The following is a 27,832-nucleotide window of genomic DNA, read 5'->3' as shown; positions in this document are numbered from 1 at the left end:
CTTCAGGGGTTGTCACATATTGGACGACAGACAGGGACAACCCTTTCTGGCATTGATCCATTTGAGGGGGTCTTGACAGAAACAACCCCTTTCCTCCCCATCCTAAACACTGGCTCTTGGGAATTAGGTGAATTTGAGGAGACATATTTAGACCCTACCACAGAGAATGCCATTTCTCCTGGAAAAGGTGTTTCCAAGGGAGCATTCTTTCTCAAGCTACTTCACCTTTGCCTGTGTTTGCTGCTCTGTTCTTTTCAAGAGCTGGAATGAACACATTTATCTAAATATTTCTTTTCTCAGAATAGCAAGGACCTGGAAATGCTCTTCCAAGAAAGAGGAAAAGGAAGAAGTCTGGCTCTGGGAAGCAGCTCTTGTGCCAAAGCCAAGTCCTTCTGCATGTGTCCGAACCAAAGTCCCACAGCCTCAGGACTTTTATTCTGAAGGCCGTGGTTAGGGGTTTTGAAAGCAGTTGCATGGGTGTGAAGAAGCAGGCAGACAGTAAAGGGGGACAGCGGAAACCAGAGGAAGCTGGTCATGCACAATGCTCAGGGACACCCAAGTCCTGAGAGGATGAAGGGAATATGCTCAGTCAACTGTGCTACCCACTGTAGCTCAACCCTAAAATGCTCTGAAGTTTAATCATTAGTGATCTTGGAAGGAGAAAGCAGGGTTGGGGTGAAGGGGAAGGTCCTGACTCTCATATAGAGATCGGCCACTGCAAAGCGACCAGCTGTGAGGCTGGAGAGATGACTCAGGGGTTAGAGTACTGACTGCCCTTCCAGAGGCCCTGAGTTCAATTCCCAGCAACCACATGGTGGCTCAGCAATCTAGGATGAGATCTGTGTCTTCTTTGGGCATTCAGGCATATACACGGAGGAAGAATGTGGTATACCTAATAAATAAATCTTAAAAAACAAAAGACCAGCCATTCCTGCTTCTGCATTGATCTGTTGAGTCTTTGCCATTTTCCCTCAACTCTGATGGGCCCCATCTGAGAACTCAGTTTTCAGAGGTACAAGGCGGCAAAGGTCTTTGAGCTTCATCCCACTCCGTTGCATCCCAGCCCCACATCATTCCCAGAGAACAGCCTGTGGAGAGTGTGTCTGCTCCCATCAATGGTGCCACCATCCCATTGAGGCCCAACTTACATTCTTTCAGGTCCTGTCCGGGGGAACAGGAAGTGCATGTGTGTTCTGAAATCTTTCCCCCTGCCTGGCTTCCACACACTGTCCACACAGGCTCACTCCCGCTCCACTCTACCCCTGTAGCGTCTTCCTTCAGCTGCTCCTCTCTCAGCGCCTAAATCACCCAGCGTTCTCCCCACCTCAAACATAGAAGGCACAATCTCATCTCTTTCTTAAAATCGTTTGAGATCTCAAAGTACAGTTTCAAGCCCTCAAATAGCCTGGAGGTCCCTCATGCTCTCCCCGGCCATCAGGCCAACAGCTGAACCCAGGTGGCTGACATCTGAGCACTCCCAGCCAGCTGCTCTCCAAACTCTGGACGTCTGTGCCCTGTCTCTAAGGTACCCATGGCATGCCTGTATGACCTGACCCAGAGGCACCGCCCACAGGTGTTATCCTTCCTCTGGTCGGGTGGGCACACTGAGCCCCGCCCAACACCGTCTTCATCACTGTGTCCCTTGTGGGCGAGTCCTTTCATCTACACAGTTGAGAGAGCCACAGGGACCTGGGAATCTCAGTAGCTGTTGAATCTTTCCTTCTTTGGTGAGAAGGGGTTTATGCACATTGACTGGAGACTGTGGGGGAGGGGCAGGACAGCTCAGAGGCACCTTCACCTCCTGTGTGGCTGTTCTCAGGATCAGGGCTGGCTTCTGGGTCAGGTAGAAAAGGAAAGGGAAGAGAAGAGAAAGGTCACGTAGGGAAAGTAGGGAAAGGAAGACCGGGAAATGGATCTGTTGGTAAGGTGCTCATTTTGTAAGCGGGAAGGCCTGGGTTCAGATCCCTAGCACACAGTTAAAGACGTTGAGCACAGTAATCCCAAGGCAGGGGAGGCAGAGACAAGATCTCTGGGGTCTGCTGCTCAGTGGAATAGTTGAATTGCCGAGCTCTGGGTTCAGTGAGAGACTGATTGAAGAAGACACCAGACATTGGTTTCTGGCCTTATATACGTGCTCACACACATGGACACACACACATACACAAATGCAAAGAAAGAAAGAGGGACGAGGAATAAATTAGAGTGAGCAGGTTGTGAGAATTTCACTGTTAACTGGGAATTACCAAAGGGACAGGAGTCTGAGGTGGAGACTTTGATATACCCATACAAACAGAGAAAATATAGAACTTCATCTATCTACACATTTTAATTATGCATATGTGTGTGTCTGTGTGTGGATAGGTGCACTTGGATGGGGGGTGCCTGAAGAGGGCAGAGGGAGCTCATCTCCCCATGGCTGGAGTTACAGGGCGTTATTGGCTGTGGCCCGAAATGGGTACAGGAAACCAAACCCAGACCTTCTGCAAGAGCAGTGTGTACTCCTAACGCAAGCGTTCTCCCCAGTCCCACAAATTTATGTTTAATATTGGGGACTTCTGACTAAAAACAAAAACAAAGAAATGAACAAACAAGGCTCTGGGCACCTTGAAGCTCTCTTGTGTTTGTGTGTTCTGCACCTGCAGTGAGGCGAGGGGCTTCTGTTGAGATCCAACCTGGTTTTTTTTTTCCCCGATTATAAGCAGGAGCAAAAATCCGTAGCACCAGGGAACTGATGTTTTAGAGCTAGACAGGTACTTGGCAAACAAGGGATGTACACTTAAGTCAGGTGCGGAGTGCGGAGGGACCCCAAACAAAGACAGGTATGTGAGTTGGGGCAGTGTTGTGTACTTCTGAGGAGGGTTGTGGTGGTACAGGGGGACAGAAGTTAGGTGATACTCCAGCTTCTGGATGACAACACAGCCGAGAAGGCTCTGCCTCTGAGGTTGCCTGTGTGGCTCACGTGAAACACCCAACAGCAGCCTAAGGGAGGGAAATCATATTTTGACTCATGGCACACAGGGATGGTACTGCAGTAGGACCAGCTCCTCCCATGGAGGCAGAAGACTGCTCGCTCACATCTTAGTGAATCAGGGAACGGAGGAAGGAGAATTCCAGATTTCTGCTGACTTCAGTCTGGGACTGCAGTCCGTGGTGCTTCCCACTGTTGTAATAGGAGTGGCGGGGCTGCGTTCCCTGGCACCCGGCTGCCCGCATGGCTAGCTTTACCCAAAATAATTACACAGAAACTTTATTCTTTTAAACACTGCTTGGCCCATTAGTTTCAGCCTCTTATTGGCTAGCTATTACATATTGATCTAACCCATTTCTAATAATCTGTGTAGCCCACGAGGTGGCTTACCAGGGAAGATTTTAACCTGCATCTGTCTGGAGTGGGAGAATCATGGTGACTGTCTGACTCAGCTTTTTTCTCCTAGCATTCTGTTCTGTCTACTCCGCCTACCTAATTTTCTGTCCTATCAGAGGCCAAGCATTTTCTTTATTACTTAATCAATGAGTCAACAGATAGAAAGATGACCCTCCTCCATCATTTCCCCTTTTTCTGTTTAAACAAAAAAGAAGGCTTTCATTTTAACATAGTAAAATTATATATAGCAAAACAGTTATCAAGCAAGAATTACAGTTACAATATTTATATCTATTTTATCCTTTATCATAACTAAGGAAAACTATAACTATAATAACCATTCTTCAACTCCATCAAAGACTCCAGAAGGATATAATATTACCTAAGCAAACTTGAAGTCCAAATCTCTAGAAATGACAGAGACATCTTGCTGCCTGGACAGTCACCCAAAGTTCCTCTGTACCATTGGGGCATCCATCTTCAGCCTACAGGCCATAGTATTCAGCAGACATTTCCATGAAGCAGGAAATTTCAAAGGCAGTTCAGTCACTATCTGCTTGTCCTGAAGAATGTCTAGTAGACTCTTTCATGAATCAGGAACCCCGAAAGACCATCTCACCTTTAGGCAAGTTCAGTAGTCCTCTCTCTGCGGATTCTTTGTGTCCAGATCAGCAGTCCAGGCAAGAGCAGTTTCTTGCCCAAATGACTATCAAACTCCATAAGGAACCTCTTTGATGTCCATCTTCCTCTTGAAGTAGATTGGTGCTGCCAGGAGCAGACGTGTCTCATTGTCATGAAAAGTCTTAAGTTATTAAAATATTTTAAATGCCATATTCTGCAGCCTTTGAGAGATATGAAGAATGCCTATCTGAAATATATCTCTATATATCTAGAAAATCTAAGTAACATGACTACAAACTTGACTGTTATTTATGATTATCAATCAACAACCTATATTTCCTAATTATTTATTACATTTTAAAAATGAACCACACAATCACAATACCTTAATCAAGATCAGAAATACATATACATATAACAAAATTGACCTTAAAATCCATACCAATGTAAATTATTCATATCTATTTCATATCCCCCTTTAAATGTAAAAGAACATTTATAAACAATATTTGGGAACATGGGCACAGTTTTTTCTCTCCAAACTGCTTTGGGGCCAAGTGTATCGGCATAAATGAATGCAGACAGATTGTAATAATATATACAGCTTTAATGGGGAAATAGACTTACAGAACCAGAGGTTCCCACGGTGAACAGGAAAGCAGAAGGGGCGGCTGGGAGCATGTCTACAATCTTTATAAGTAAAAAATATCCTCGGGGGACCCCGCCCCAAAGTAAAGTGATTGGCTCCTACATCCCACCTTCAGAGTGAATCTTTTCTCTTAAATCTCTCTGAATTACCCTCACACACATGTCCCTCACTAATCTTCCCTTGTGTTTCTTAACAGTCAGTTTCTAGTCGAAATTCATTGTCACGAGTCCACGTCTCGTCAACACCCAAACATGTCCCTTTTAAACCATGACATTCAACTCCTGTCTTTAAAGTTTCATGGTCATCTCAATGCTGAGTGCATTTTCTTCATCTCCAACAGTTCCCTGTGTCTTCACAGTTCCGACATTATTTTAAAGTCCAAGATTAAAGCCTTCTCTGACTCTAAGACAATCGCATGACTGAGCCCTTGAAAAGTCAAGAATCAAGTTGTGTGCTATCGACAAGCAAAGGTACACAGTGAGCATTCTTACAACAGCAGAGGATATGGGAGCACAGCAAGGCAAGATTGGACCAAAGGAAAACCAAACCCCAGGAGGGCAAACACCCAACCTTGCAGCTCCTGGTCTGGCACCTGGGGCTCCTGATGGCAGCATCTGTGTCCAGATAACTTGGACATCTCTGCATTTCCAGCTCTACTGCCTGCAGCACACATTGCTCTTGTCTTTAGCCAGCTCCGCTCAGGGCGTAAGGCAATCCTTGGGGGATGTCCCATAGTTTGGGCATTGTCAAAACTTGGGGTCTCTGTTGCACCTTAGATGTCACCTTCATAGTTCTATTCAATAACCTCTTCCTTCCAGGGAATCTGACCTGACACATTTCCTGTCCTGTATCTTCCTAGAGCTTGGTTCAAGCCTCGGGGACCCCATAACTTTGCATTTTGTGTACCTACAAAACCGGCACCACGTGTCTGCCCTTGAGAAGTTCTGTCAGATCTCACTGATGTCAGACCCCTTCAGACCATGGCGGCAGAAGCTGCTGAGTGGCTGGGAGGTTGAACACAAGAAAACATTTTCTGGGGAGATGGTTTTTCATCAGGGAACCCCCCATTGTTCCCTTTCTGTGCAGGTACTCACCTTTCAAGTAAATTTGCATTTTTAGGCCCCTCATCTTTTGATGGGTGTGTCTTATCCTCAAGGTACCCTCCTATTTTCCCAGTGAAGTTTCCTTTTAATTGTGATATTTAATAGGTATAGTCAGTATGTATCCACCCTCAACTTTAATAATACTCAAAATCAAACCATATTTCCACCCCTTTCTGTTCTATCAATCTGGGTAAATGTAGTCTGTAGTAACTATGCCATAGTCTCAATGTCATGTTGAATTGAAATTTCATCCATCAAAAAACACAGGGCACTGTTTTTAGAATTTGTACTCCCCCAGGTTTTAAGGACATGTAGATAGAGTCTTTGTTAGAATGTCACACAAACAGTTTCTAGCTCAGTTCCCAGTTGTGTTTCCATTCCCCGTCTGAAACTCCATGAGCACTTCCCACTTTTCCCAGGGACCTAAACTTCCACCAGAACCACCGAGCCAGCTCTGCCTACAGCATCTGCGGTTCTCCCAGCCTGCATCTCCAATCTCTTCCACGTTCTTCCCACAGACCAGTTCTCCAGCCTAATGGTCACATTGCCAGGCTGGACTCAGCAAAGCTCTATTTCTCAGCCTCTGTTTTCTATATCAGTTGCTTTTCCTTTTACTGGGAAATAAAATGAAACAACCCCACCCTACAAAGCCTTTCAAAAAACAACTCAAAGGAAGAAGGATTCATTCCACCTCACAACTCAGAAAAATGCCATTCATCATGGTGGGACGGTGTGGCAGTATGAGGGACTTGGCTTGTGGTGCCATCCAGAGAGAAAAGTGAACATGGGCTCTCAGCCCCCCGCCCTTGTCCTTCTTGTTTAGTCTGGGGCACAAGCCCCTGGAATATTGTTTCCCATGTTCAGGGCAGGTCTTATTGCCTTCGCTAATCCTTTCTGGAAACACCACCATAAAAATATCCAAAGGTCTGCCTCACTAATATCCTGGGTGTCTATTAATCAAACTGAGTCGATAACCAAAATTAACTATCATGACTGTAGGCACAAGTAGCCAGGAGAAGAGGAATAAACCAAAGGTGAAACTGTGAACGTCATAGGATCTTGGTTGTTGCTTGGTGGAGAGCCATGGAGGCCTCAACTGAGAACTGGTATGATCTTGCATTTTTACCAGGGCCCTGATCTCTGCACAGGGCCCTGGTGCAGCATGAGACCAAGTGGCAAAGGAGCAAGAGCAGCACCCTGGATGTGACTCCGTGGAGCTGGGGGGTTTAGCAGGTGAGAGGTGCCTGAGCTGAGGGAATAGATGGAATGGGGTTTTACGAAAGTGACCATCTCACTACCATGGTTTGGGCTAAGGTCAACAAGGAACACGTTGTTTCTACTTGCTAACGTGGGGATATTGTGGGACTACCATGGCTGTGATGGAGTGGAGTTTTGTGGCCTTGAGACTTGATGGACATCCCACAGGAGCATGTGGTTCACTTGAATCTCAAGCTCAGAGGAGAGCTGTGTGCTTGGAGTGATAGGCAGGACATATTTTACAACTGCCATGCTGAGTAGGAGCCTTCATTCAGAGGTGATGAAAAGCAAGGGGGTCTGTGAATGGTCCTGGAACACCCCAACATCAGGAAGATGGGGAGACAGGGTGTTCATTGGGAACATGCAGGTGCTATGCAGGGCTCTGTGTCCAAGTTAAGGGTAGGTTGTTCACAGAGGCGTGGCACAAGGAAGTGTGGTCTAGGCACTCATGCAGGTGAGAGGAAGGTGAAATGACCAATGGGGAAGGGGTTGGTGCTGACCCAATAAAATAAAGAGCATCACTAGCAAAGTGCTTCTGGGTGGTCCAGACAGGGCAGAAGCGAGAGAGTGTCCCACGATTGTGCCCACCCATCTGTTGTGAAGAATTGGATAGATGGAGGAGTCCGGAGGACATTCCTCTGTCCTTTCTCTGCCTGACAGCTGAGAAGGGCTCTCTGCTGGCACAGGGGTTGCAATGTCACTTCTGTGGTCTTTTCCTGGTTGGGGGGGGCAGGATGATCAGTGGAGAGTACAGATTCTCCCTACTCACTCCCCATGTTCCTAGCCATTGGCCGTTCCTGGCCTGGACCGCTGTGCAGTAGTAGCCCCCCCCCCATCCTGGTCTCTACTGTCCTATCCGTGCGCATCTGTCCTGCGGTAATAAATAGCTCAGATTCACTTTAAAACCATTGAATCCCCACCTCTCCATGGGATGCATTTATGAAGCTCCCCTGTGTGCGGGGAATATGCATCCTTTAGCGGTTTGTTCAGTGCGCAGATCACAGCCAGGGATGTAGGCGGTGATCTCTGTGTGGTCTTGTGTGGGCCCCTAGCTCCTGTAGCCCCAAGGACCCCTCAAGCTCTGGACTCAGGTTACTTCGAGCTGAATGAAGTACCCAGCACCTTTGCTGAGCTCCCTCCCTTCCAGTGTGGAGCACTTTTGGGTACTTAGGTGGTGGAGGGGTGAGGTTTTGGCCACCAACAACACACCAGTGACCAAAAGCCTTGCATCATGTGGCTGCTCCTTTTGCCTTTGTCACAGTCCAGACTGCAGAAAGTCCCTTCTCAAAGGCTCCATTTGGGAGCTCCTCTGTGGGCAAATTCCGAGCTCAGCGGATTGCTTGGCCTCCGAGCTTCACAGGGAGGGAATAACCCAGGAGGGACAGGAGGGGAGAGAGATGACAGGCCTTTGGTCTCCTTGGGGTTGTGGTTTGCAGTCTCTGTGTGCCTGGACAAGTGTGCCAGTTCCCTCATGGAAGAGCGCCCCCTGTGCAAGCGACGCCTCAGCGGACCTGGTGGTCCCGGGGCGCGCAGGAATCCATCCATTCATTGCGACTCTCAGAGCAGAGGCCCCATAACTCCAGCCGAATCTATGAATGGGAAGAGGGAAAAAAAAAACCCAACATCTATTTCCACTCCTTGCTTCCCTCCCCCTGCCTCCCTTCCCGCAGTGCCAACCCGTCACAAAGTGATGGGGAGGGGGACGTGGGGGCGTGCGAGAGCGGGTGCAAGTCTGGCTGGAGACTGTACTATTTATATACTCCGGGGCTCCAGGACAAAGAGGGCAGATCCGAGTCACCCCCCTTCCGCAGCCCCAGCGTCGCCCCAATCCGCTCCTCCGCGGCTTTGATTTCACTCCCTCCTCCCCCGCGGGCTGGCAGGTGCGGGGGTGGGAGCCGTCTCCGCGGGAGCAGCGTCGCCAAGGTCCGGCTGCTGACGTCCGAGCCTCTGCTCCTGTCAATGAACAGCAGCCGCCGCTTGGGGACTGCTCTGGCAACGAGGCTGCAGACGTCATCGCCTCCTGTTGGACGCGGGGGGGGGGGGGGGTCCAAGCATCAGCGTTGCTGGCTTAAAGGAAAACTCTCTAAGTTCCAGCAGCCAGGGAGAGTGAGTGGCTCTTCGTAGCACACGCACCCCCCCTACCCAAGTGAAGTATATGCGGGCACACAGGTTGGACACGCGCACACGCGCGTGAACACACACATGCACACTCGTAGACACACTCTACTCCTAGGTGTGTGGGTCCTAAAGTTGCTTCTGTCCAGAGGCTGAGCTGAGATGGACCAGTCTTCATTGGCGCCTCAAGGCTCTCCCGAGGACCCCAGAAAGGCTCTCCCGAGGGCCCCAGAAAGGCAGGCGGGAGAGGGTAGCCTCCCTCCTGCTTTGTTAGAGTTCTCTCCCCTTTTGGCGAGATGACCAGCGCGGAAACTCCGAGTACCCGAAGCCCTTGGAATAAGACTGCTGCATGGAGCCTATGCCAGCGTCTTGAACAGGTCCTGAACTTGCGCCACTCCGGGTTGGTGACTTGTTTTGAGCAACTCTGGATGGAGCCTGGACCCACCGTTCCCAGAGACCCGTCACCACCGCCCCGCTTTGATTTTGTGAACTGGAAACGAAGCAGAAAGGAGTTTTGTACTGGAGCACACTTTGGCGGGTAAGTTGATAATTTTTTTTTAAATCTAACATTAACCACTAAGAGTCCAACGGGGGATGGATTAAAAGAAAGGAAAAAAAAAAGAAAGAAAACTTACTTCCAAACCTTTTTTTTTTTTCTACTTAAGGAGAAAAATAAATAAATCCTTGCTAGCATGTATCTCCCGGCAAGCTTTCCAGCAGTGAGAAAATGTGCGTGAGCCCTGTGCGGTGTTTGTGAATGTCCGTGGGGTGAATGGGGAGAAGAGTGGAAAGGAAAAGCGCTGGGCTTTGTCACGCTAGAGACACAGGCTTTGAGGGAGAAGTGAGGAAAAGCCTGCTGCCAACCCCAGTGCCCAGCGACAGCCTGGGGCTCATCACTCCAGGGTTCTGGAGTTTCTGAGCTCAAGTTTCAGAGCCCCCTGCGCCCCAGCTGCATCTGCAGTGGCTGCGTAGCCAAGCCGGCAGGTGCCTCTTGAGGTGGTTCAGAGAGGGCTGTAGTGCACCCCAACCTCCTCCTTCCTTCCTGCTGCCGGGTCTCAGGTCCTCAGCAGGGTCCCTGAACTGACCATCCCTGCCTATCCACAGTCATCCCTGTCTCTTTTGTGATATACCACATGAGGTCATCAGAGAGAAGGGGGTCCTGAATCCCCAGTGTCAGAAAGATCTCTGTTGTCTTCAGTAGCATTTTGTTTATTTTTATTTGGCAAGCTATTGAAACCATGTCCCAACCATCCCAATCAAACATCCCTCACTCTGCCTGTGGTTCCTTCCGTTACAGCCACACACAGGCTCCTCACAGCCAGGCAGGACCCGGAGTCCTCAGAGAGAGGGAGAGTACCCTACCCAGTCCCCTCCCACATTAGCTGGAAAGCTCTGATGTTTCGGAGGAGCCTCTCCTCTTGGGTTTTGATTTCCTCTCTCATCTCACTCTTTTAATAGAAGGAAAAGGAGGAGAGAGGGAGAGGAGAGAGAGAGAGAGAGAGAGAGAGAGAGAGAGAGAGAGAGAGAGAGAGAGAGAGAGAGGAAGGAGGAGGAGGAGGAGGAGAGCTCCAGAGTAGGGCCACACTGATGGAAGCAATCCTGGGGGTTCAGCACAGGTCTCTGCCTCTCCTGCCTGCCTTCCAGATACCTTCCAGTCTTTCGGAGGCAGTAATTTCTTTCCTTCTCCCTCCCTGGCCTCTTCTCCCCACCCCTTTCCTCTCCACCTAACCCCACCTTCACTCTCTCCGAGAGGGGAGGGCCCAGGGGGAGGGGAAAGAAAACCCCTAAACCCCAGGCCCTGGGCAGAGATGTCGAAGAAGCGCAAAGCCCTCGAGGGCGGAGGAGGTGGAGGAGAACCCCAGCTCCCAGAGGAGGAACCCACTGCCTGGTTTGGGGGCAGCAGCGAGGAGCCAGGTAGGGGGAGGGGGAGGAGACAGAGGACTGAGCACATGCCGAGAGCTTCGGAGCTGAGATGCTCCACAGGAATGCCCCAGTCTTTAGAGCAACTGGGTAGACCTACCCATAGATGGGGAATTGGGGGTGGGGTGCAGAAGAGCTGACTAGGCTGGTGCCAGAGACCCAGATCCCTGCGAACTTGGGGCACACTGGGGGAGAGGCTGGGTGGCAAGGGAAGGAGGCAGGAGGAGCCAGGAAGGGCTGACTGAGGATGCTGGCCGCCTCCTCTCCCTGCTTGCCTTGTTGTCTGTGCACTTGGTGAAGACCCTATCCTGTGGACAGATGGGCCGTGTGGGTGCTCAGGACCCCCGATCTGGAGGGAGGGGTGCTGGTGATGTTCCCTAGTGCCTGTTGCCGATGGGGACAGCAGTGAGGGCCCCTGTCTTCTCCCATGCTTCTCCAGTCCAGGGATGTTGAGGGTTGCGTCATGAGGAATCTTCATGCTCTGCACAGGCAGGGCCTCGGTCCTCCTGAAGTTGGAGGTGAGGGTTGAGCAGATGGAGTGATGCATTTCAAGGGGAGATGGAGAAGGGAAGCAGTTGGGATCGTCTCTGCCTGGAAAGATACCAGAGAAAAAGTAAAGATGGAAAATTCCCTACGAAACAAAAGTGATACTTGGATCTCTGGTTTCCACATAAAAGAAACCTGGACAGACACCTTTTATTTCACTTAAAGCATTCTGGGTTTGGTTAAAAGGAGGCCCAAATGATGCAGTCAAGCCTTTTTCTGGGTTGGAGGTAAAATGAAAAGGAGGGCTGATGAGTTTTTATTTGGTTAAGCTGTAGATCAGGTGATGAGAAGACTCACCCGGGTGATGGGACCCAGATGGGTGGGCAGCCGAAAAGAGCAGCTCTGCTTGTCTGCCTCTTCCCTGTCGCCAGCCCATGGAGGCAGGCTCCCAGAGGCAGAGCATCAGATGGCTGCTAGCTCCAAGATGGAGTCTTTGGTCCATCTCTTTCAATGTCACAGTGGGCATGGAGGTACAAAGTTCCCCTTGCAGAGAAGGTGGAGCTGTGTGCACTCAAAACCTGCAAGGCTCTCCTGCAAAATCGAGAAACCAAGGGTTGGGATGTGGCTCTCCCTGCTCGGTACATTTGAGTGTTAGGGAAAGTTGATTGATCCTGCCCAGTTACCACGAAAGAGGTGATCTCTAATGACTGTGCATTTTTGATGATTTATTGCTCAGTTATTAGTGTCCAACAAGCTAAAGCATTGCTTACGTAGTTTTGTTGGGTGCAGGGGTAATTGGTAAGAACTTCAGATGGGTTTATTTGAATGGTTGATGCTTTTAGTTCATAGCAGGGGAATGACTCCATACCACCACGGCGTCCAGCACATTTATCAATTTTATATTCATTATTGCTTAGGACCTAAGTTTGCTCTGTCACAAGAACTAAAGATGTCTATATGAACTGATCTCACTGTTGTGGTAAATAACAACCCAGGTACATGTTACATTACTTTCGTAATTGATGAATGTATGGCTGCCAGTTCTAAAAGAAGAAACAAGTATTATATTTTAACAAACATTTTTCATCTATATTTTTTTTTGGTAGAACTAGAACAAAACAAGAACCTCTGCTGTGGGAGCCTGTGCTCCCAGCTGCATAGAATTCCTGTTTTCCAGATGATGGGGCTCTACAGGGAAGGCGTTGCCAGTCACAATGGGTAGTGCAATGTACCTATGTCTGTAGCAGTCGGAGATTATCATAATTTTGAAATACGTTGGTTTTGCTGAACCCTTAAAACTTAAAGACTTTGTGGCGACCCTTGAACTGGGTGAGTCAGGATTCTACCTAAAGAGTTGTGTTGTTCATCTGAAGACACCGAACTCAAGAAACCCTTGAGGGCATGAGCACTCAACTATTGTGTTGTGGATACTTTTGGGTGGGAAATGGGGAGTGTGGCTTAGAAGCCATGCACAGGGCAAGAGAGTGAGAAACAGGTCTCTGTGTAGACATGGTGTGTGGTCCTATGTGTATACGACTGTTGTTTTGACAATTAGGGAAGGGACATTAAGTGGCACAAGGTTTGAGTGACAGCTGGTGGTGACACATGACCCTCGCTTGTGGGTGAGATGTCAGTGCCACATCACAGCTGTTTCTGTTGTGTTCCTGTTGGAATCTAGGTCAAGCTGATGACTTTCTTGAAGACCAGAGAAGGATCTGGCTGACCTTGACCCCGAGGGTTTCCCTGAGGTTACAGTGAATGAAAAGGCAATGTGTTTGTTCATTCCAATCCTGCAGAGTATAAGTCGGTGTTGAATTGAAGCAACGGGAGGTAGCATTTTAGGGGTGGTATCCACTGGTTTGAAGATCAGGTACCAGCATCTCTACTTGAAGTTTGAAGCATATAGCATTGTAGGAACGAGTGGCTCGGGGACTTGAACTTAAGAACAGACCCCACCACTCCTTTGAGCGTCTTCTTCACATGCATGCTGAGTGTGTGGTTCACCACAGAGCCGGGGAGGGGGGGCGCAGCCAGGTCCTGTGCTGATGCCTACTCCTTGGAAGTTTCTTGGGAATATGAGATTAGGGTCATATTGGGTCATGGGGTTTAAACATAGGTGATTTGGTTTTCTCATCATCCTTGGTAAATCTATCTTAATAACTGGTTAAAAGGGGGAAATGAAGCATACATCACATATTTGTCTGAACACTCACTGAGGTATCTATTGAAGGTTTTCTTTTGCTTCAGTCTATGGGCATGTGTGTATGACTATAAAATCATAGTCAGAGGTGCTGGAGAGATGGCCTACTGGTTAAGAGCTTTGGTTAATCTTCCAAAGATCTGGGTACAATTCCAAGTACCCACATTATAACTAGTTCCAGTTCCAGGGGATCCAAAGTCCTCTTCTGGATTCTGAGGGCACTAGGCATCCATGAAGAGCACAGACATACATGCAGATAAAACACCTGTACACATTAAAAAGAAATCATGGTCAGAGTATAGTTCTCCTGTAGTCTCCAGCAGGCTCCAAGCACAGCATATGTACTGAGACTCCTGGAAAATAGCCACATACGTTTATCTTAATGATTTAGAGAAATTTGATACGCAATCTAACAATGCTAGCTTCGTTTTATTTTGGCAATGCTAATCTTTGTTGTCAACTTGACACACCTGGGAAGAGGGGCCCTCAATTGAAGAAGTGCCCCCATCAGATTGGCTACTGGGTACATCTATGGGTCATTTTCTTGGTTGATAATTCATGTAGAAGCCCTCCCTAGGCTGGTGGGCCTGGGCTGTATTAGGAAGATAGGTGAGCAAAGCCATAGATTCTGCTTTCCTCCATGACCTCAATGCCAGGTCCTGCCTTGAGTTCCTGCCCTGACTTCCTTCACTGATGGACTTGTGGCCTGGGAGTTGAGAGCTGAAACAAACCTCTCCTTCAAGCCACTTTTGGTTTTGCTGTCTACCACAGCAACAGAAAGCCAGCCAGGATACTTTTGTTTCTACTTTTCTCCATGGCTTTGAACTTAGACATAAGAGTACACCATCCACGGCAGTCACTCGTGAAGGTGATGGAAGCGTTGGAGTCTGTGTGCAACGTGCCTCTGATAAGCAGGCTGCACCATTGTATTTATTGATCTCATAAGAACAGACCTCATTTTTTCTGTTCGCATTTTGTTTCCTCTGAGTTTCTATTCAAAGCGTTATAATTTACTTAGAGACTTTGGTTTAATTACAATGTATCGCTTGCGACTCTTCACTGACGTCACATTGAGCCCCATTTCCCCCAGGTACCTCCCTTCAGATCGCTGCTCTCAGCCCCTGTGGGTTCCCTTGGGCTCATCACCCCTTTTTCTGCTACCCAGGGCTTTGCCGTTCTGTCTTCAGATTCTAACCTCTGTTTCTCCTCATATGGCTTATGGCTTCTCAACTGTCTAGTAGTGTATTAAATTATTGTCACAGGTGTTTAAAAACTAGAGAGCTTCCACTTTAGATGTGATTGGTTCAGGATGATGTCGCTGAGATCCTGGCCTTGTGCTCTTGGTGTCTAGAACCAGGTATGGGACAACCCTGGTTGCTGTGCACAGGACTGGCCTGGGAAGGTCCTGCTTGTAGTTTGCATTCCCGGGAGTCTCAGAACCATGATGCTCTCTGTTATGGCATTGTGGCACGCTCTTCCATGTCTCTTGGATCAATGACAGAAGTAAGTTGGTGGTTTCCCATAAGGAAGTATCTGGGATATCAGAGTGACAGTGGCTTTGATGGCTTTTGTATAATGATCGTGAGTGGTTGGCTTGGGGGGGAGTCCAGAACTATTGGTGTGCTAGGTAGAACCAGTTTTATGCCTTGAAAACTTAAAAAAAAACCTGTGAGAGCTTCTTTGGCTGCACACTATAAAGGAGACTGTCATGGGGGGTCAAAGATGCTGTAGGAGGGAGGTGAGTTTCGGGGAAAAGACCAGAGTGTAGAACGGAATGGAGAACGAGTCCCTACACTGTAAGCATAGCGTGTGAAGACTGGATAAGCCGTAATTGCACTCCAGGGTAGATGGCCCCTCACAGGAGAAGCCAACGAAGATCCCTCTGAGAGGTGGGCAAATGCTCTCTACAGATTAGACAACCTGAAAGACCAGCAACTGGAAAGACGGTTGCTTTAGAGGACCAGCTCTGAGCATCCCGGAGCTACAACAGAGGTCATCTTTTGACCCACCCTCCAAAGATGCAACCCAGGAGTTGAAGATCCCCAGTGTGCTCCTGACAGTTGCCCCTCTCCCCAGGGAGAACAGCCTTGGGAAGAAACAGGAGGGTTATGCAACAATGCTACCTCCTAGCCCTTCTGTGGACAGACTAAACACTACAAAGGGAGTATTTGTTCCTAGGGTAAGCAGAAATTAGCTTCACCTGCTTAGCTGGAGAATCATACTTAATAAAAAAATGTTCAACCATTCAAAAAAAAAAAACCCGTTATGAGCGCTTTAACTTTCCCCTTTCTTCCCCGACGAATGTGAGGTAGCAGTCACATGACCGTCCCAGAAGGATGCACAGAGCTGTGCTATATGGCTTCCTCCCACCCTGCCCTAAGGTCAGCTACATTGATGTCTGTCCAGGTGATGGCTCACCGTAACACGGCATCCTTCCCCACTTTCTCCTTCATTCTGGTTGACCCACTTGTGTAATTTGGAACTTATCAGCATAGACAGATCTACTTTGTTTTCTTGATTTTGTTAAAGATTGATGTATGCATTTGAGTGATATTTTTATTTATGCCCACAATGCGCATGCCTGGTGGTCAGAAGAGAACCTCAGATGCCCTAAAACTGGAGTTACAGAGAGACCATTGTGAGCTGCCATCTGAGTGCTGCAAATTGAGCCCAGGTTCTCTGCAGGAGGAGCAAGCGCTTTTAACTGTTGAGCCATCTCTCCAGCCTGACCTTTGTTTTTAAAAATTTGTCTGCATGACATTCCATGGTACAGCATACCATAATAGATTTAATTAAGCCTTTATTGAATAATATTCAAGATAATAGCCCTTCGCTTTAATAAAGAATGTAGTAAGCAAGCAGAAAATACTAGTTGAATGGCTATATAAATTTATATGTTTTAGAATCCTGAATATAGAAATTAGGTCAAAGGTGTGATTCCCCCTGTCAAGGCCTCTGAAGGCCAATTATCTTACATCTGTACCACCTGGGATGCCAGAATTGGGGTACAAGGCAAATATTCCCTCAAACCAGTAGATAAAATATTCAAAATATAAACAGCCTTTGATAAAAAGATTAAATTCACAAATAATTTTTAAAAGATTTTTAAGAATGCGTTTGAGTGTTTGCCTGCATGCACGTGAGTGCGATGGCCTTGGAGGACAAAAAGCCTCAGATCCCATGGAACTGGATTTATGGAATGCTGTGCGCCACCCTGGGGGTGCTAGGAATCTCTGACTGTGTGGGAATGGAACCTGGGTCCGCTACAGGAGAATCTGGCGCTCTTAACATTCAAGTCATGTCTCCAGTCCCTAGAGAGGGTTTGTAGGTGGTCAGTGCTGATTATCAATCTGACTAGATTGAGAAGAACCTGGGAATCAATAAAGCAGATCCTGGGAGAGTCTGTGATAGCAATTCCAGAGAGAATTAACCAGGGCAGGGAGAGAGCCTGTCTAAATCAGGAGGCATTGTCCCATGGACTGGTAACCACAACCGAATAAGAGGCACTCTATAGACCACTTTGTAATAATCGGTTTTTTTTTCTTCTTGACTCACACTGAGGTCATGTGGGAAGAGATAATCTCAGATGGGAACTGCTTCCATGGATTGGCCTGCAGGCAAGTCTGTGGGATATTTTCTTGATACATTTTTGGTGTGGGAGTGTTTAGCTCACTGTAGACAGTGTCTCCCCTGAGCAGGTGGGTCTGGGTTACATATTAAAAAGCAGCTGAGCAAGCCGGTAAGCAGTACTCCTCCATGGCCTCTGGATCAGTTCCTGCCTCGGGGTTCCTGCCTTGAGTTCCTGTCCTGACTTCCCGTATGGTGGGCCGTGATCTGTAAAATGAAATAGATCTTTTCCTCTGAAAGTTGCTTTTGGTCATGATGCTTACCACAGCAATGAAAAAGAAACAAGACTGGGTCTCAAACAGCCCAGGCTGGCCTTAACTTTCCTATGTAGCTGAGGATGATCTTGAACTCGTGACCCTCTGGTCTCTACCTCTCAAGCACCGGGAGTACAGTAGTGTACCATGACATCTGGCTCTGTCTAGCATTAAATTGGCAGATTTTATTCATGAGAAAGTTCCAGATGTGTCTCACACACCTCAGTTTGGAAACATTTTCAATTTGGGTAAAGAACCTTGATAATAAACTAGAGTTATTTTAAAAATAGGTATTGGCAGGCAAGCATTGGTAAATATTATGAGGTGTGTTGCTTTTGTTTATGCTGAGTAACATTTGTTTGGTGGTGTAAAGACGTGTTGCTTTTGTTTATGATGCATTTGTTTAACTCTGTGAAGCTCTGATTCTTTGCCTGTCTAAAACACCTGATGGGCTAATAAAGAGCCGAACGGTCAATAGTGAGGCAGGAGCAAGGATAAGCAGGACCTGCGGGCAGAGAGAATACATAGAAGGAACAAGAGAACAAGGAGAGGAGGACATCAGGGACCCGCCAACAGCTGGACACAGAGGAAGAGTGAAAGTAAGAGAAAGGTAAAAGCCCAGAGGTAGAAGGTAGACAGGATAATTTAAGAAAAGTTGGCTAGCAACAAGCCAAGCTAAGGCCAGGCATTCACAAGAAAGAATAAGACTCCATGTGTGATTTATTTGGGAGCTGGGTGGCGGGTCCCCCAAAGAGCAAAGATCCAGAAGAGTGGAAAACAGCCGGCATCATGTCGGCACTCTGATGTGGGGCCAGAACAAAAGAAAATATAACCACACACATGACTTTGGTTGACGAAGACAGCAGCCATCGCTCCCTGCCGCACAGAGTGCAACTGTGTTGCGTATGGGACCTGTATTGTTGACTAGAGTGTTGGAGCTAAGGAGAAGGGTGCTGGGCTGTCCCAAGTGGACACTGGCTGGGCGGTTGTGTCTCCTTGGAGAGACCCTCCAGATTTAGGAATCTCTGTCCAGAGTTTGAGTAGGAGAGGACAAATGCTTTGTCCTTTCCCCAGTTGTGACTTTGATTTTTGTCTCTTTGAGGCACTCATGCATTGAGGCATAGTGACAGTCATTTGCTGGTCTCTTTTGTGGCTAACCTAGGCTAACCATGAAGTAGAGTCGAAAGGGACGAATATGCTTTTATGTCACCCCTTACTCTGGTGATAGATCTCATACTTGAGTGACAGGTGCTGTGAAGATGTGGGGACTTCTGGTTATTGTCTTAGTTGTTGTAGCTGTGTGCCACTCCAAGAGAGCTGACGTTTGGAGGAGCACACCACAGGCCTCTGACATGGACGGTTTTGGTTGCTGCAGACAGGAGGAGATAAAGCATAGGAGGGCCCTGACTAGCAGGTGACCGATGAGGACTTCAGAGCCCAGGAGTGATGTCATCTTTTATGTCACTGGTGTGTAGTGTGAGAAGGAGGGGTGACCCTTAGGAGACCCCAGGGTCTTGGGTTACTTATAGCAAATTCTTAACTGTCTCTGAGCAAGTTCTGCCAACAGCACCAGTGCAGACTGGTTCCTGTCTAGGCTGCTGGGATGGACGCACACAGTCACAGTGCCCACAAGTCCGTGAGGACTAGGGTCTTGGAATACTTTTGGAAATGTTAGCAAGGGTTTGATGACCTCCAGGCTATAAGATTATGCTATCAAAGGCAATTTCCTCCCCACAAGTTCCATCAAGGCCCCATCCTTGAGATGTATTTACGCTGTATTCCCCCTTTCCTTGAACTCAAATGGAGCAGCTCAGTTGCCCACAGACCCTGCCTTCTGGCTCTCACCTGGTGTCACCAAGGACCTGGGAACTCAGCAAAGATTATGGGCTATTGTCACCTGTCTGGTTTCACTTAGGGCCCAACAGATGTCAGTGTCTCAGTCTATAATAAAAAAGAACTGTGCATTTTAAATGATAAAACTATAACTAACACGCCTGTGTAACAATGGTTGAGAGAATGCAGAATCTGCTTTAGCTACATTGTAAGTGTCTATATGTGTATTGCAGAGACAAATTTGCCATGGCATACGGAGAAAAGGTCTGTACAATGTGTCAGTCTAACACATAACTACCTCTGGCTAACATTGCCCCTTAAGACCAGTCTCATCCAGTTCTATCCCTGCCTTGCCTATCACTGTAATTGTCTGGAATTAGGTGCAGTAGAGGCACAGGTACAACTGAGATGTCAGTCAGGATGCGGTGACCTCAGAGACAGCAGTGCTGAGCAGGGAAAGGCCGCATCCAGTCTTGCAAGCTAGTTTAATAATCTTTTAATAATTGATTCAAGCATGAGGGTGTCCATGTAAAGAGTCGTCTATGACTGTGTGTGCCCATTACCCCAGCAGAGATATGAGGATTGCTGGGACTTGGTGGCCAGCCCCAAACCAATGTGTTCTTTTTTTTTTTTTTTGTTTTGGTTTTTCGAGATAGGGTTTCTCTGTGGTTTTTTTGGAGCCTGTCCTGGAACTAGCTCTTGTAGACCAGGCTGGTTTTGAACTCACAGATATCCACCTGCCTCTGCCTCCCAAGTGCTGGGATTAAAGGCGTGCGCCACCACCGCCCGGCTCCCAATGTGTTCTTGTCCTCCCGTGCCCAGAGAAGCTTACACCAGTGAATGTGCGCGCGCACACACACACACACGTAAGAGAAAAATTCTTTTATGTGGTGATTGGTTTACAGGACAGACAATTTTGTTCATTTTATTTTTCTTAATTTTATTGATTTTTATTGAGCTCTACATTTTTCTCTGCTCCCCTCCCTGCCTCTCCCCTCCCCTTCAACCCTCTTCCAAGGACCTCATTCTCCCAATTTACTCAGGAGATCTTGGACAGACAATTTGAAAGCAAATGTGCTATGTTTTGTTAAACAGTTATGTTACTGAAGAAAGACATTTCCAAGTTATCAAAGAAGATGAATTATGAAAAAAAACAACCACAAAACAATAACAACAAAAACCCTCCACAAACGTCAAGACAAACAATGCTACTACACCCATAGGCCAAAGCTGCTGTGGAAATGGCAGCTGTGGTCTTCTGTCTTTGGGGCTGGCAATGACTCAGCTGATTCCCAGCACCCATGTAGAAAGTCAGGAATCTCGTGGAACACATTCATAATCCCCTGGCCAGGGAGGTGGAGTGGCTCAGTGGCGAGGTTGCTGAACCTAATCTGAGCGTACCAGGCTTGTGAACTACACTGCTTCAAAAACCAAAGTAAATGGCACCTGGTGTTGTCTCTCTGGTCTGGGCACACACGTGCACACATGTGTACACACGCCCGTGCACATACATCATATTTTTCCCAGTCCAGCCAGCTATTCTTCCCCTAGTGGGTCCTGCAGCACCCCCAGAGTCAAGACTAGGGAGCTCACCCTCAGTTTATTTAAAATAAAAAAAAATCAAACTTCATCTGATAGATACATTGCTTAGAGTGCAAACTACTTTAGGGAAATTTTCTTTCTGCCCCTCCCCACCTTACTCATGCAACAGACTCTGGAGATTTTACAGACCTTGGTGGCAGAACAATTTTCAATCAGTCTCAGATTTTCAAATTCTCGGTAGCAGCCTATTTGTGGGTCATGAGGTCAATTTATCTTAACTGTATTTTGAAACACTGAATGGGGAGGAAGAAAAGAAGGGTAAGAGAGAAGGGATGGGGAGGGCTAGAAAGGAGAACAGGGTAGGGGGAGAGAGAGAAGGGCTGTGCTGTTTAATACTTATCCTGTATGCTCTTCTAATGTTGTATACCATGTTTAGAGCAATTTGAAAAAGTAACAACCTCCATCCCATCTGATTTGTGAAGTATGTACTTTTTTCAGATACTGCTGTCATAGTTGGGAAACAACACTGGCAGAATTGTGGTGGCTTCTTGTTCAGTTCAGGTTTGTGTTTTAGAGTGATGAAAGGTCCCTGCAGGCTGGGTCCGAGTCTTCAGACTCCTGTGTGGATGCCAGCGCCTGATGTTGGTGTTGGCCATCCGACGGCGTCTCTCTTGCCTAAGCTTGGATTTCCTGGCTCCACTAGAAACACAGACAAGCACAGCCAGGGCTCATCCAGACAATCTTCATCGAGAAAGCACCAGATGCTGGGCTTTTCAGATCCTCCTCCTCCTTCTTCCTTCTCCATTCTCCTTCCTGCTCTTCCTCCATTCTCCTCCTTCTCCTTCTTTAGTTTTTATTTTTCCTCTATTTTAGTTTTTTTGAGACAGGGTTTCACTGTAGCTTTGGAGCCTTTCCTAAAACTAGCTCTCATAGACCAGGCTGGCCCCGAACTGATAGAGCTCCGCCTGCCTCTGCCTCCTGAGTGCTGGGATTAAAGGCGTGTGTCACCACAGACCAGCTAATACTGCTTCTTCTTAATGACACATGGAGGGATGGGTTGGGTTTCACAAGGAAAAAGAGGAGACAGGAACCCATGGGTGCTCCATCCCAGTCCCAACACATGGGAAGGCTGTGTGCCACAAAGGCCAGCCCCCTTCCAGGCTGCAGGTTCCAGTCCCCTGGTACCTGGAATCCCTGCTTCTGGATGCCAAGTACAGAATGTTCCCCACGTCCTCACAGAGTGAGCGGCACACTCTACTTTCCAGCATCAATTTTAGACTCTTAAAAACTTTCGCACCTAATTCACAATCTTTATTCCAATGTGCTTGGAGAATAATTATGTTTTCTTTTTTCTTGAGTGAGATTCTTTGGGGCTTGCAGAATGTAGCTTTTCTTTTCACCCCCTCACACTCCAGGAGGCCGGACTGTGGCATCTATTAATTCTGCCTTGATTGCTGGATGTCAGGTATCCCAGATTTAATAGTTCAGCATGTTTAAATTAAACTGGAATACAGAGAGAAGTACATATAATTCTTTAGTTATTTTCCCCATCAAGAGTGAAATCTGACTGGTGCAGGTTAGAGGTGAAGGCACAATAATGAACGAAGTCAATAAAAATGGTGGCCACCTGCGTGCCAGTTTGCAGAACTAATCCAAATCATCGCTGGGACATCCCCACACTGCTGCAGGTCTCTGTGCTGCTTCAACTCCCAGGCCTGATACTTTATTCTTTCAATTTTCTCCTCCTCTTCCTCTTCCTCCTCCTCCTCTTCTTAAATATCATTTATTTATTTTTTGAATTAAAATCTCAGTACAACTGATACACATTAAAAAATATGGTATATAGTAAAGATGTCTTCTATGCCATTCAGCAATGTTTTGAATTTTTCTTCCCCTAGACACTTCCCGTTTCCTAAGGCTGCCTTTGTCAGCATCTGATGTCCCTTAATAAATGGAGATAGTCCTTATTCTAGCTCTGCTTAAAATTGCATTTATTTATCCTCCCATCTTAGTGTGTGTCTGTATGTGTCTGTGTATGTTCATCTGCATGTGTATGTCTGTGTGCATGTGTGTATATGTATGTATGTGTGCATCTGTGTGTGTGTGTCTGCATGTGTCTCTGTGTATGTGCAGCATGTATATGTGTGTCTGTGTCTCTCTGTATGTGTGCCTGTGTGTGTCTGTGTGTGCATGCACATGTGCAGGTATGCTTCTTAGGCATCCTGCATAAAAGATGGAAGGTAATTTTGAGAGTCAGTTCTCTCTTACCATGTGGGTTCCTGGGATTATGCTCAGGTCATTAGGTTGCAAGCCCCTTTACCCTCCTAGCCATCTTGTCAATCCTTTCAAACCTTTTCCCTTCCTTCCTCCCTCCCTCCCTTCCTCCCTCCCTCCCTCCCTCCCTCCCTCCCTCCCTCCCTCCCTCCCTCCTTCCCTCCCTTCTTTCCTCCCTCCCTCCTTCCCTTCCTCCCTCCCTCCCTCCCTCCCTCTCCCTCTCCCCTCCTCCCTCCCTCCCCCTCCCTCCCTCCCTCCCTCCCTCCTTCCTTCCTTCCTTCCTTCCTTCCTTCCTTCCTTTCTCTGTGTAGATTCACCTGCCCCTGCCTTCTCAGTACTGAAATTAAAGGTGTGTGCCACCACCACCTGGCCCCTTCAAATCTTTTAAGCAGTATATTTTCTTTTTTTTTTTTTTTTGATTTTTCGAGACAGAGTTTCTCTGTAGCTTTTGGTTCCTGTCCTGGAACTAGCTCTTGTAGACCAGGCTGGCCTCAAACTCACAGAGATCCGCCTGCCTCTGCCTCCCGAGTGCTGGGATTAAAGGCGTGCGCCACCACCGCCCAGCTTAAGCAGTATATTTTCATAAATATTTTAGCAAACATTTACTTTTTGAAACAACCTCAAACTTGCAGAAAGATGCGAGTGCAATTTCTCATTTAAATCCTCGGGTACATCTCCATATGGTAAAACAGCATACTAGACCAGGAGGGGACAGAGACAGTAATTTATCTAAGATTCAAAACTGAAGCTTGTAGGCTACCCGATTCTTTTCAATTTTATCCCTGATAAAAAAAGTAATTGTTTTCTCTGACTATGAGGAAAACTCCTCAGGGCTGCTTCTCACGTGTTCGCATCTGTGTGTGGTCAGATTTGCCCAACAGCCTTGTTCTCCTCTGCAGGGGTACTTTCTCTGTCATCTCCAGGTTCTTGGCAAATACATCTGACACTGATCTTGTGCTTGCCCACCCTACTGACGTCACCCGACATGCGTATTCACTCCTACTGACATCATCTGATACCCGTATTCGCTTCTCATTTCTGTCGTGTTCCTCAGGCAGTCATTAACGTAATTTGCATGCTGGTGACCTTATTGTCCCTGTATAGAAGTCTCAACTCTCCTCCTTCTCACCATGTGGCCCTGTCCAGTGCTCCCAGGATGTCATGGCACAGCAGGAGTGGCCAAGAGTTCATGAGACGGCTTCTCAATTTTCCCGCTAATTATGGCGGTGGTTTTGTGCAGAGACAGGTCACTTGCATCAAGGTCCAATTCTCAGGTGAAACCAGATCTGACCCACAGCAGCCAGGCCTTAACCTTTCAGATGGTTTCTGTCTCCCAGTGGAGTCTAAACGGCCTTGCATGCGCCCAGCCTCAGGCCTTTCACGAATCAAAAGGAGGTGCTGGAGATGGGATTTTAGTCAAGTGGCTTTCTAAGGCCCGTGGATAGGATCACGGGTCTTCCCACTGTCACCAGCTAATCATGCTCAAGGCATCTTGTTACCAGAAATCCATGGGATAGTCAGGCTAAGCCTTCCCACGTCACCACAGTCGCCGGGTTGGGAATCATGAAGATTTGTGCTGGACCGGGTTCCCCATCACCCTGTAGGCCACGACTGCTCTTGGCGTGCCTGTTTCTGCTCTTTTCTGTCTTCACGCACATCAGATTCCTTCATATCTCTGGAGCTTCCTTTAGAACCCTGTTTTTGGTGTGGGCTCTCCTGTGACGGAGGGTGCTACAGCAGGCCCGGTACAGCAGTGACAGCTTACCACGAGTCATCTGTGAGGTTGGCTCCACCCATCACAGACCAGAGGGCTTGGATGGGATGTTTCACAGAATGCAACTAATGCCTTTGGATGGATCAGGCCTGGTTTGAGCAGTCATGCACTGGGCATCCGTACTGCACCTTGGCGACAGGCTTTCTGTCCTGAGTTGTCTTTGCCTGTTTCCTGGAGGATGTCTTCAGAGCAGAGTGTCCTCCTGTAGTAGAAGTGTCACCACAGAGTCCAGGTTTGTCTCAGCCTTTCTGTGCCACTTCCTGTCATTGTTGGGGCATAGCAGGTATCCTGGGCCTAGGCCTCCTTTTCCTCCTCTTCCTCCTGTAGCCTCTTTGGTGATCTCCCTGCTTAGCACTCACACAAATGTCTCAGGGTATTAGGCACGCACACACATTTTAGCTCCTGGGGCAGCTCAGTGAATTTCTTGTTGAAGATACAGCAATGAGACCAGTGAAGGGACTGTATGCAATAGGAGGGCCTGCCCGTTCTCATGGTATAGAATGTATACAACAGGAGGGGCCTGCTCATTCTCACGGTATAGAATGTATACAACAGGAGGGCTTGCCCATTCTCATGGTATAGAATGTATACAATAGGAGGGGCCTGCCTGTTCTCACAGTATAGAGTGTATACAATAGGGGTGCCTGCCCGTTCTCACGGTATAGAATGTATACAGTAGGAGGGACCTGCCCACTCTCATGTTATAGAATGTATACAATAGGAGGGGCCTGCTCATTCTCACAGTATAGCATGTATACAATAGGAGGGGCCTGCTCATTCTCGCAGTACAGAATGCAGTAATCACCCCTCCTGAGGACAAATTCAGAGAGTTGGTGGGCAGGTGGGTATCAGTGGGCCTCTGAGCAATATGGAGGACCCAGAAGGCAGTAGCCAAGCATCAGTGGGCAGTGTCACAGCAACGCAGAAATCTTGGGTCCAAGAACTTGAAGACAAAAGCATACTGTCTAGGCCAACACTTGGGACCATTGTTCTTCCTTCCCTCCCTTTTCCACAACTCCCAATTTCTTCATATTTCCCCCTCCTGCATATGTATTTATAAAATATTTTCAACTTTTAGAGTTAAAGTTTAATAGTAGAGATTTTAAGATTTCCGATGGCTAAACATTTCTATTGGTTTAGTTATTTGTTTAATGTCCCCCCTCCTTTTTGCAGCAAGTTTTCAGCTTGTGACACAGGTCCAGGGGTGAGATTGAAGCTTGGGGTCTCTCTGGGGATCGGCAGAACCCTCAGGACACAACACGTACTTTGTACCCCTAGTGATGGTGTCTCCCCCTTCTCGGTTGCTCTCAGAAGCCCGGCAGGCATATTTTTCTTTATGAAAACGTGGAGGACTTGTTACCCTCGGATCCAGTTTGACCATGCATCCTCTTGAGTTTTCCTCATTTGTTTATCTGTGATCTTGCTCCTCTTATTGCTGTTGCTATGTTCTTGTAACTGGCAATCTCTCTTGGAACAAAATCTGAGTGAGAAACAAATAGCTCCAAGGAAGAATTGGAGACTTGCTTTTCTGGGCTCACTCTGTGCACCTGCTGCCCAGCCCAACACCCAGGGAGGAGTCAAGTCACAGCTACAAACACAAGAACGTACAGCAAGTCACAATGAGAGGTAGAACCAGGGGAGTGAGCTCGGAGAGACTGAGGGTACTACTGGCTTGGATGGGAAAGCCATGCCTCTCGTTCTAAAGTGCACTCCGGAAGTGTGCAAGAACCCAGGATGGGGCCAATTCCTGGGGAATTGCACCAGGCTTTTTGTTTTGGGCCACTAACCAGTCATGACACAGAGACTTTTTATCAGTTTTGAGAGCTTGGCCTCGCTCAGGCTCGTTTCTGGCTAGCTCTCTTAACTTAAATTAACCTGTTTATCTTTATCTACGCTTTGCCTTGGGGCTCATCACCTTCCTTATTTCTGTGTATATTACTCTCACTGCTTCTCTGTCTGGCTGGAACCTGCCAGGATTTTTACCCGGGAGAGTCCCTCATTCCTCCTCCTCTCATTTTTCTTTTCTTTTCCTCTGGAGCCTAGATTTCTCCTCCCACTTATTCTTTCTTCCTGCCAGCCCCACCTATCCTTTCCCTGCCTTTCTATTGGCCATTTATATCTTTATTAGACCAACCAGGTGTCTTAGGCAAGGTGAAGCATATACAACACATTTTTATATAATTAAACAAAGGCCACATAAACAAAAGCAACATGCCTTTACACAGTTAAAGTAACATTCTGCAGCATAAACAAACATCACACATCTTTGCCTAGCTAAAATAATATCCCACAGCACCAGTTTCCTGACTTCCATCCTGGAACACAGCTCGGTGGAGCAGGCCCACCTTTCCAGCTCACATGGCGTTCCCATGGCTCCCCAACCCCCTTTTTGCTTTGGTTCTGGGATGAGGCCTCAAGAACAGTCAATGCCTTGGACCCTCTGGGAGATTTAGTCACGTCTTTGTAGTTCGTCAGTCGGAGGAGGAAGGGATGCAGATGCTCACGATTGCTCCTCTCTGACTGCAGTGTCCCGAGTCCATCGGTCCAATCTAGTTAGCAGGATTCACCATGCAGGCCTCGTAACAGCTTGCTGACCATCTTACGTAGTTACCAACATACATGGAGGGAAAGCAGACCTCACTGTGACTTCCCCTCAGAAGTTCCTTGGGAGTCATCTGGCCAGGGAGCACACTTCAGGGCTGTCTATGACAACCTGGCAGCTCTGGACCTCATGTCTAGCTAGAGGCAGCCAGGTTGCCATGTCTCGTGTGCTTAGATGCGACCCCACTATTTCCACGCTCTTCCCGTTGCAA

The 27,832-nt window shown here is 47.6% G+C and overlaps 1 protein-coding gene across 5 annotated transcripts in view; it reads left to right on the top strand.

Moving 5' to 3' along the window:
* The first annotated feature begins 8,899 nt into the window (after positions 1 to 8,899).
* Positions 8,900 to 27,832, top strand: part of Pde10a (phosphodiesterase 10A) — a 440,519-nt gene continuing 421,586 nt past the window's right edge. Inside the window, exon 1 of one of the 5 annotated variants that reach the window (XM_075950962.1) lies at positions 8,900 to 9,647. Coding sequence is in view for 1 of the 5 variants with exons in the window: in XM_075950945.1 (XP_075807060.1) it covers positions 10,918 to 11,023 (106 nt within the window). In the remaining 4 variants the exon portion in view is untranslated. Of the gene's footprint in view, positions 9,648 to 10,658; positions 11,024 to 27,832 lie in introns of those variants that run through there. The other 4 variants (XM_075950955.1, XM_075950971.1, XM_075950945.1 and 1 more) reach the window with 4 other exon arrangements.

The sequence above is a fragment of the Microtus pennsylvanicus genome, chromosome 1 (genome assembly GCF_037038515.1).
Source record: "Microtus pennsylvanicus isolate mMicPen1 chromosome 1, mMicPen1.hap1, whole genome shotgun sequence".
In the NCBI taxonomy this organism is placed as follows: domain Eukaryota; kingdom Metazoa; phylum Chordata; class Mammalia; order Rodentia; family Cricetidae; genus Microtus; species Microtus pennsylvanicus.
This window is presented reverse-complemented; position numbering and strand designations above follow the sequence as displayed.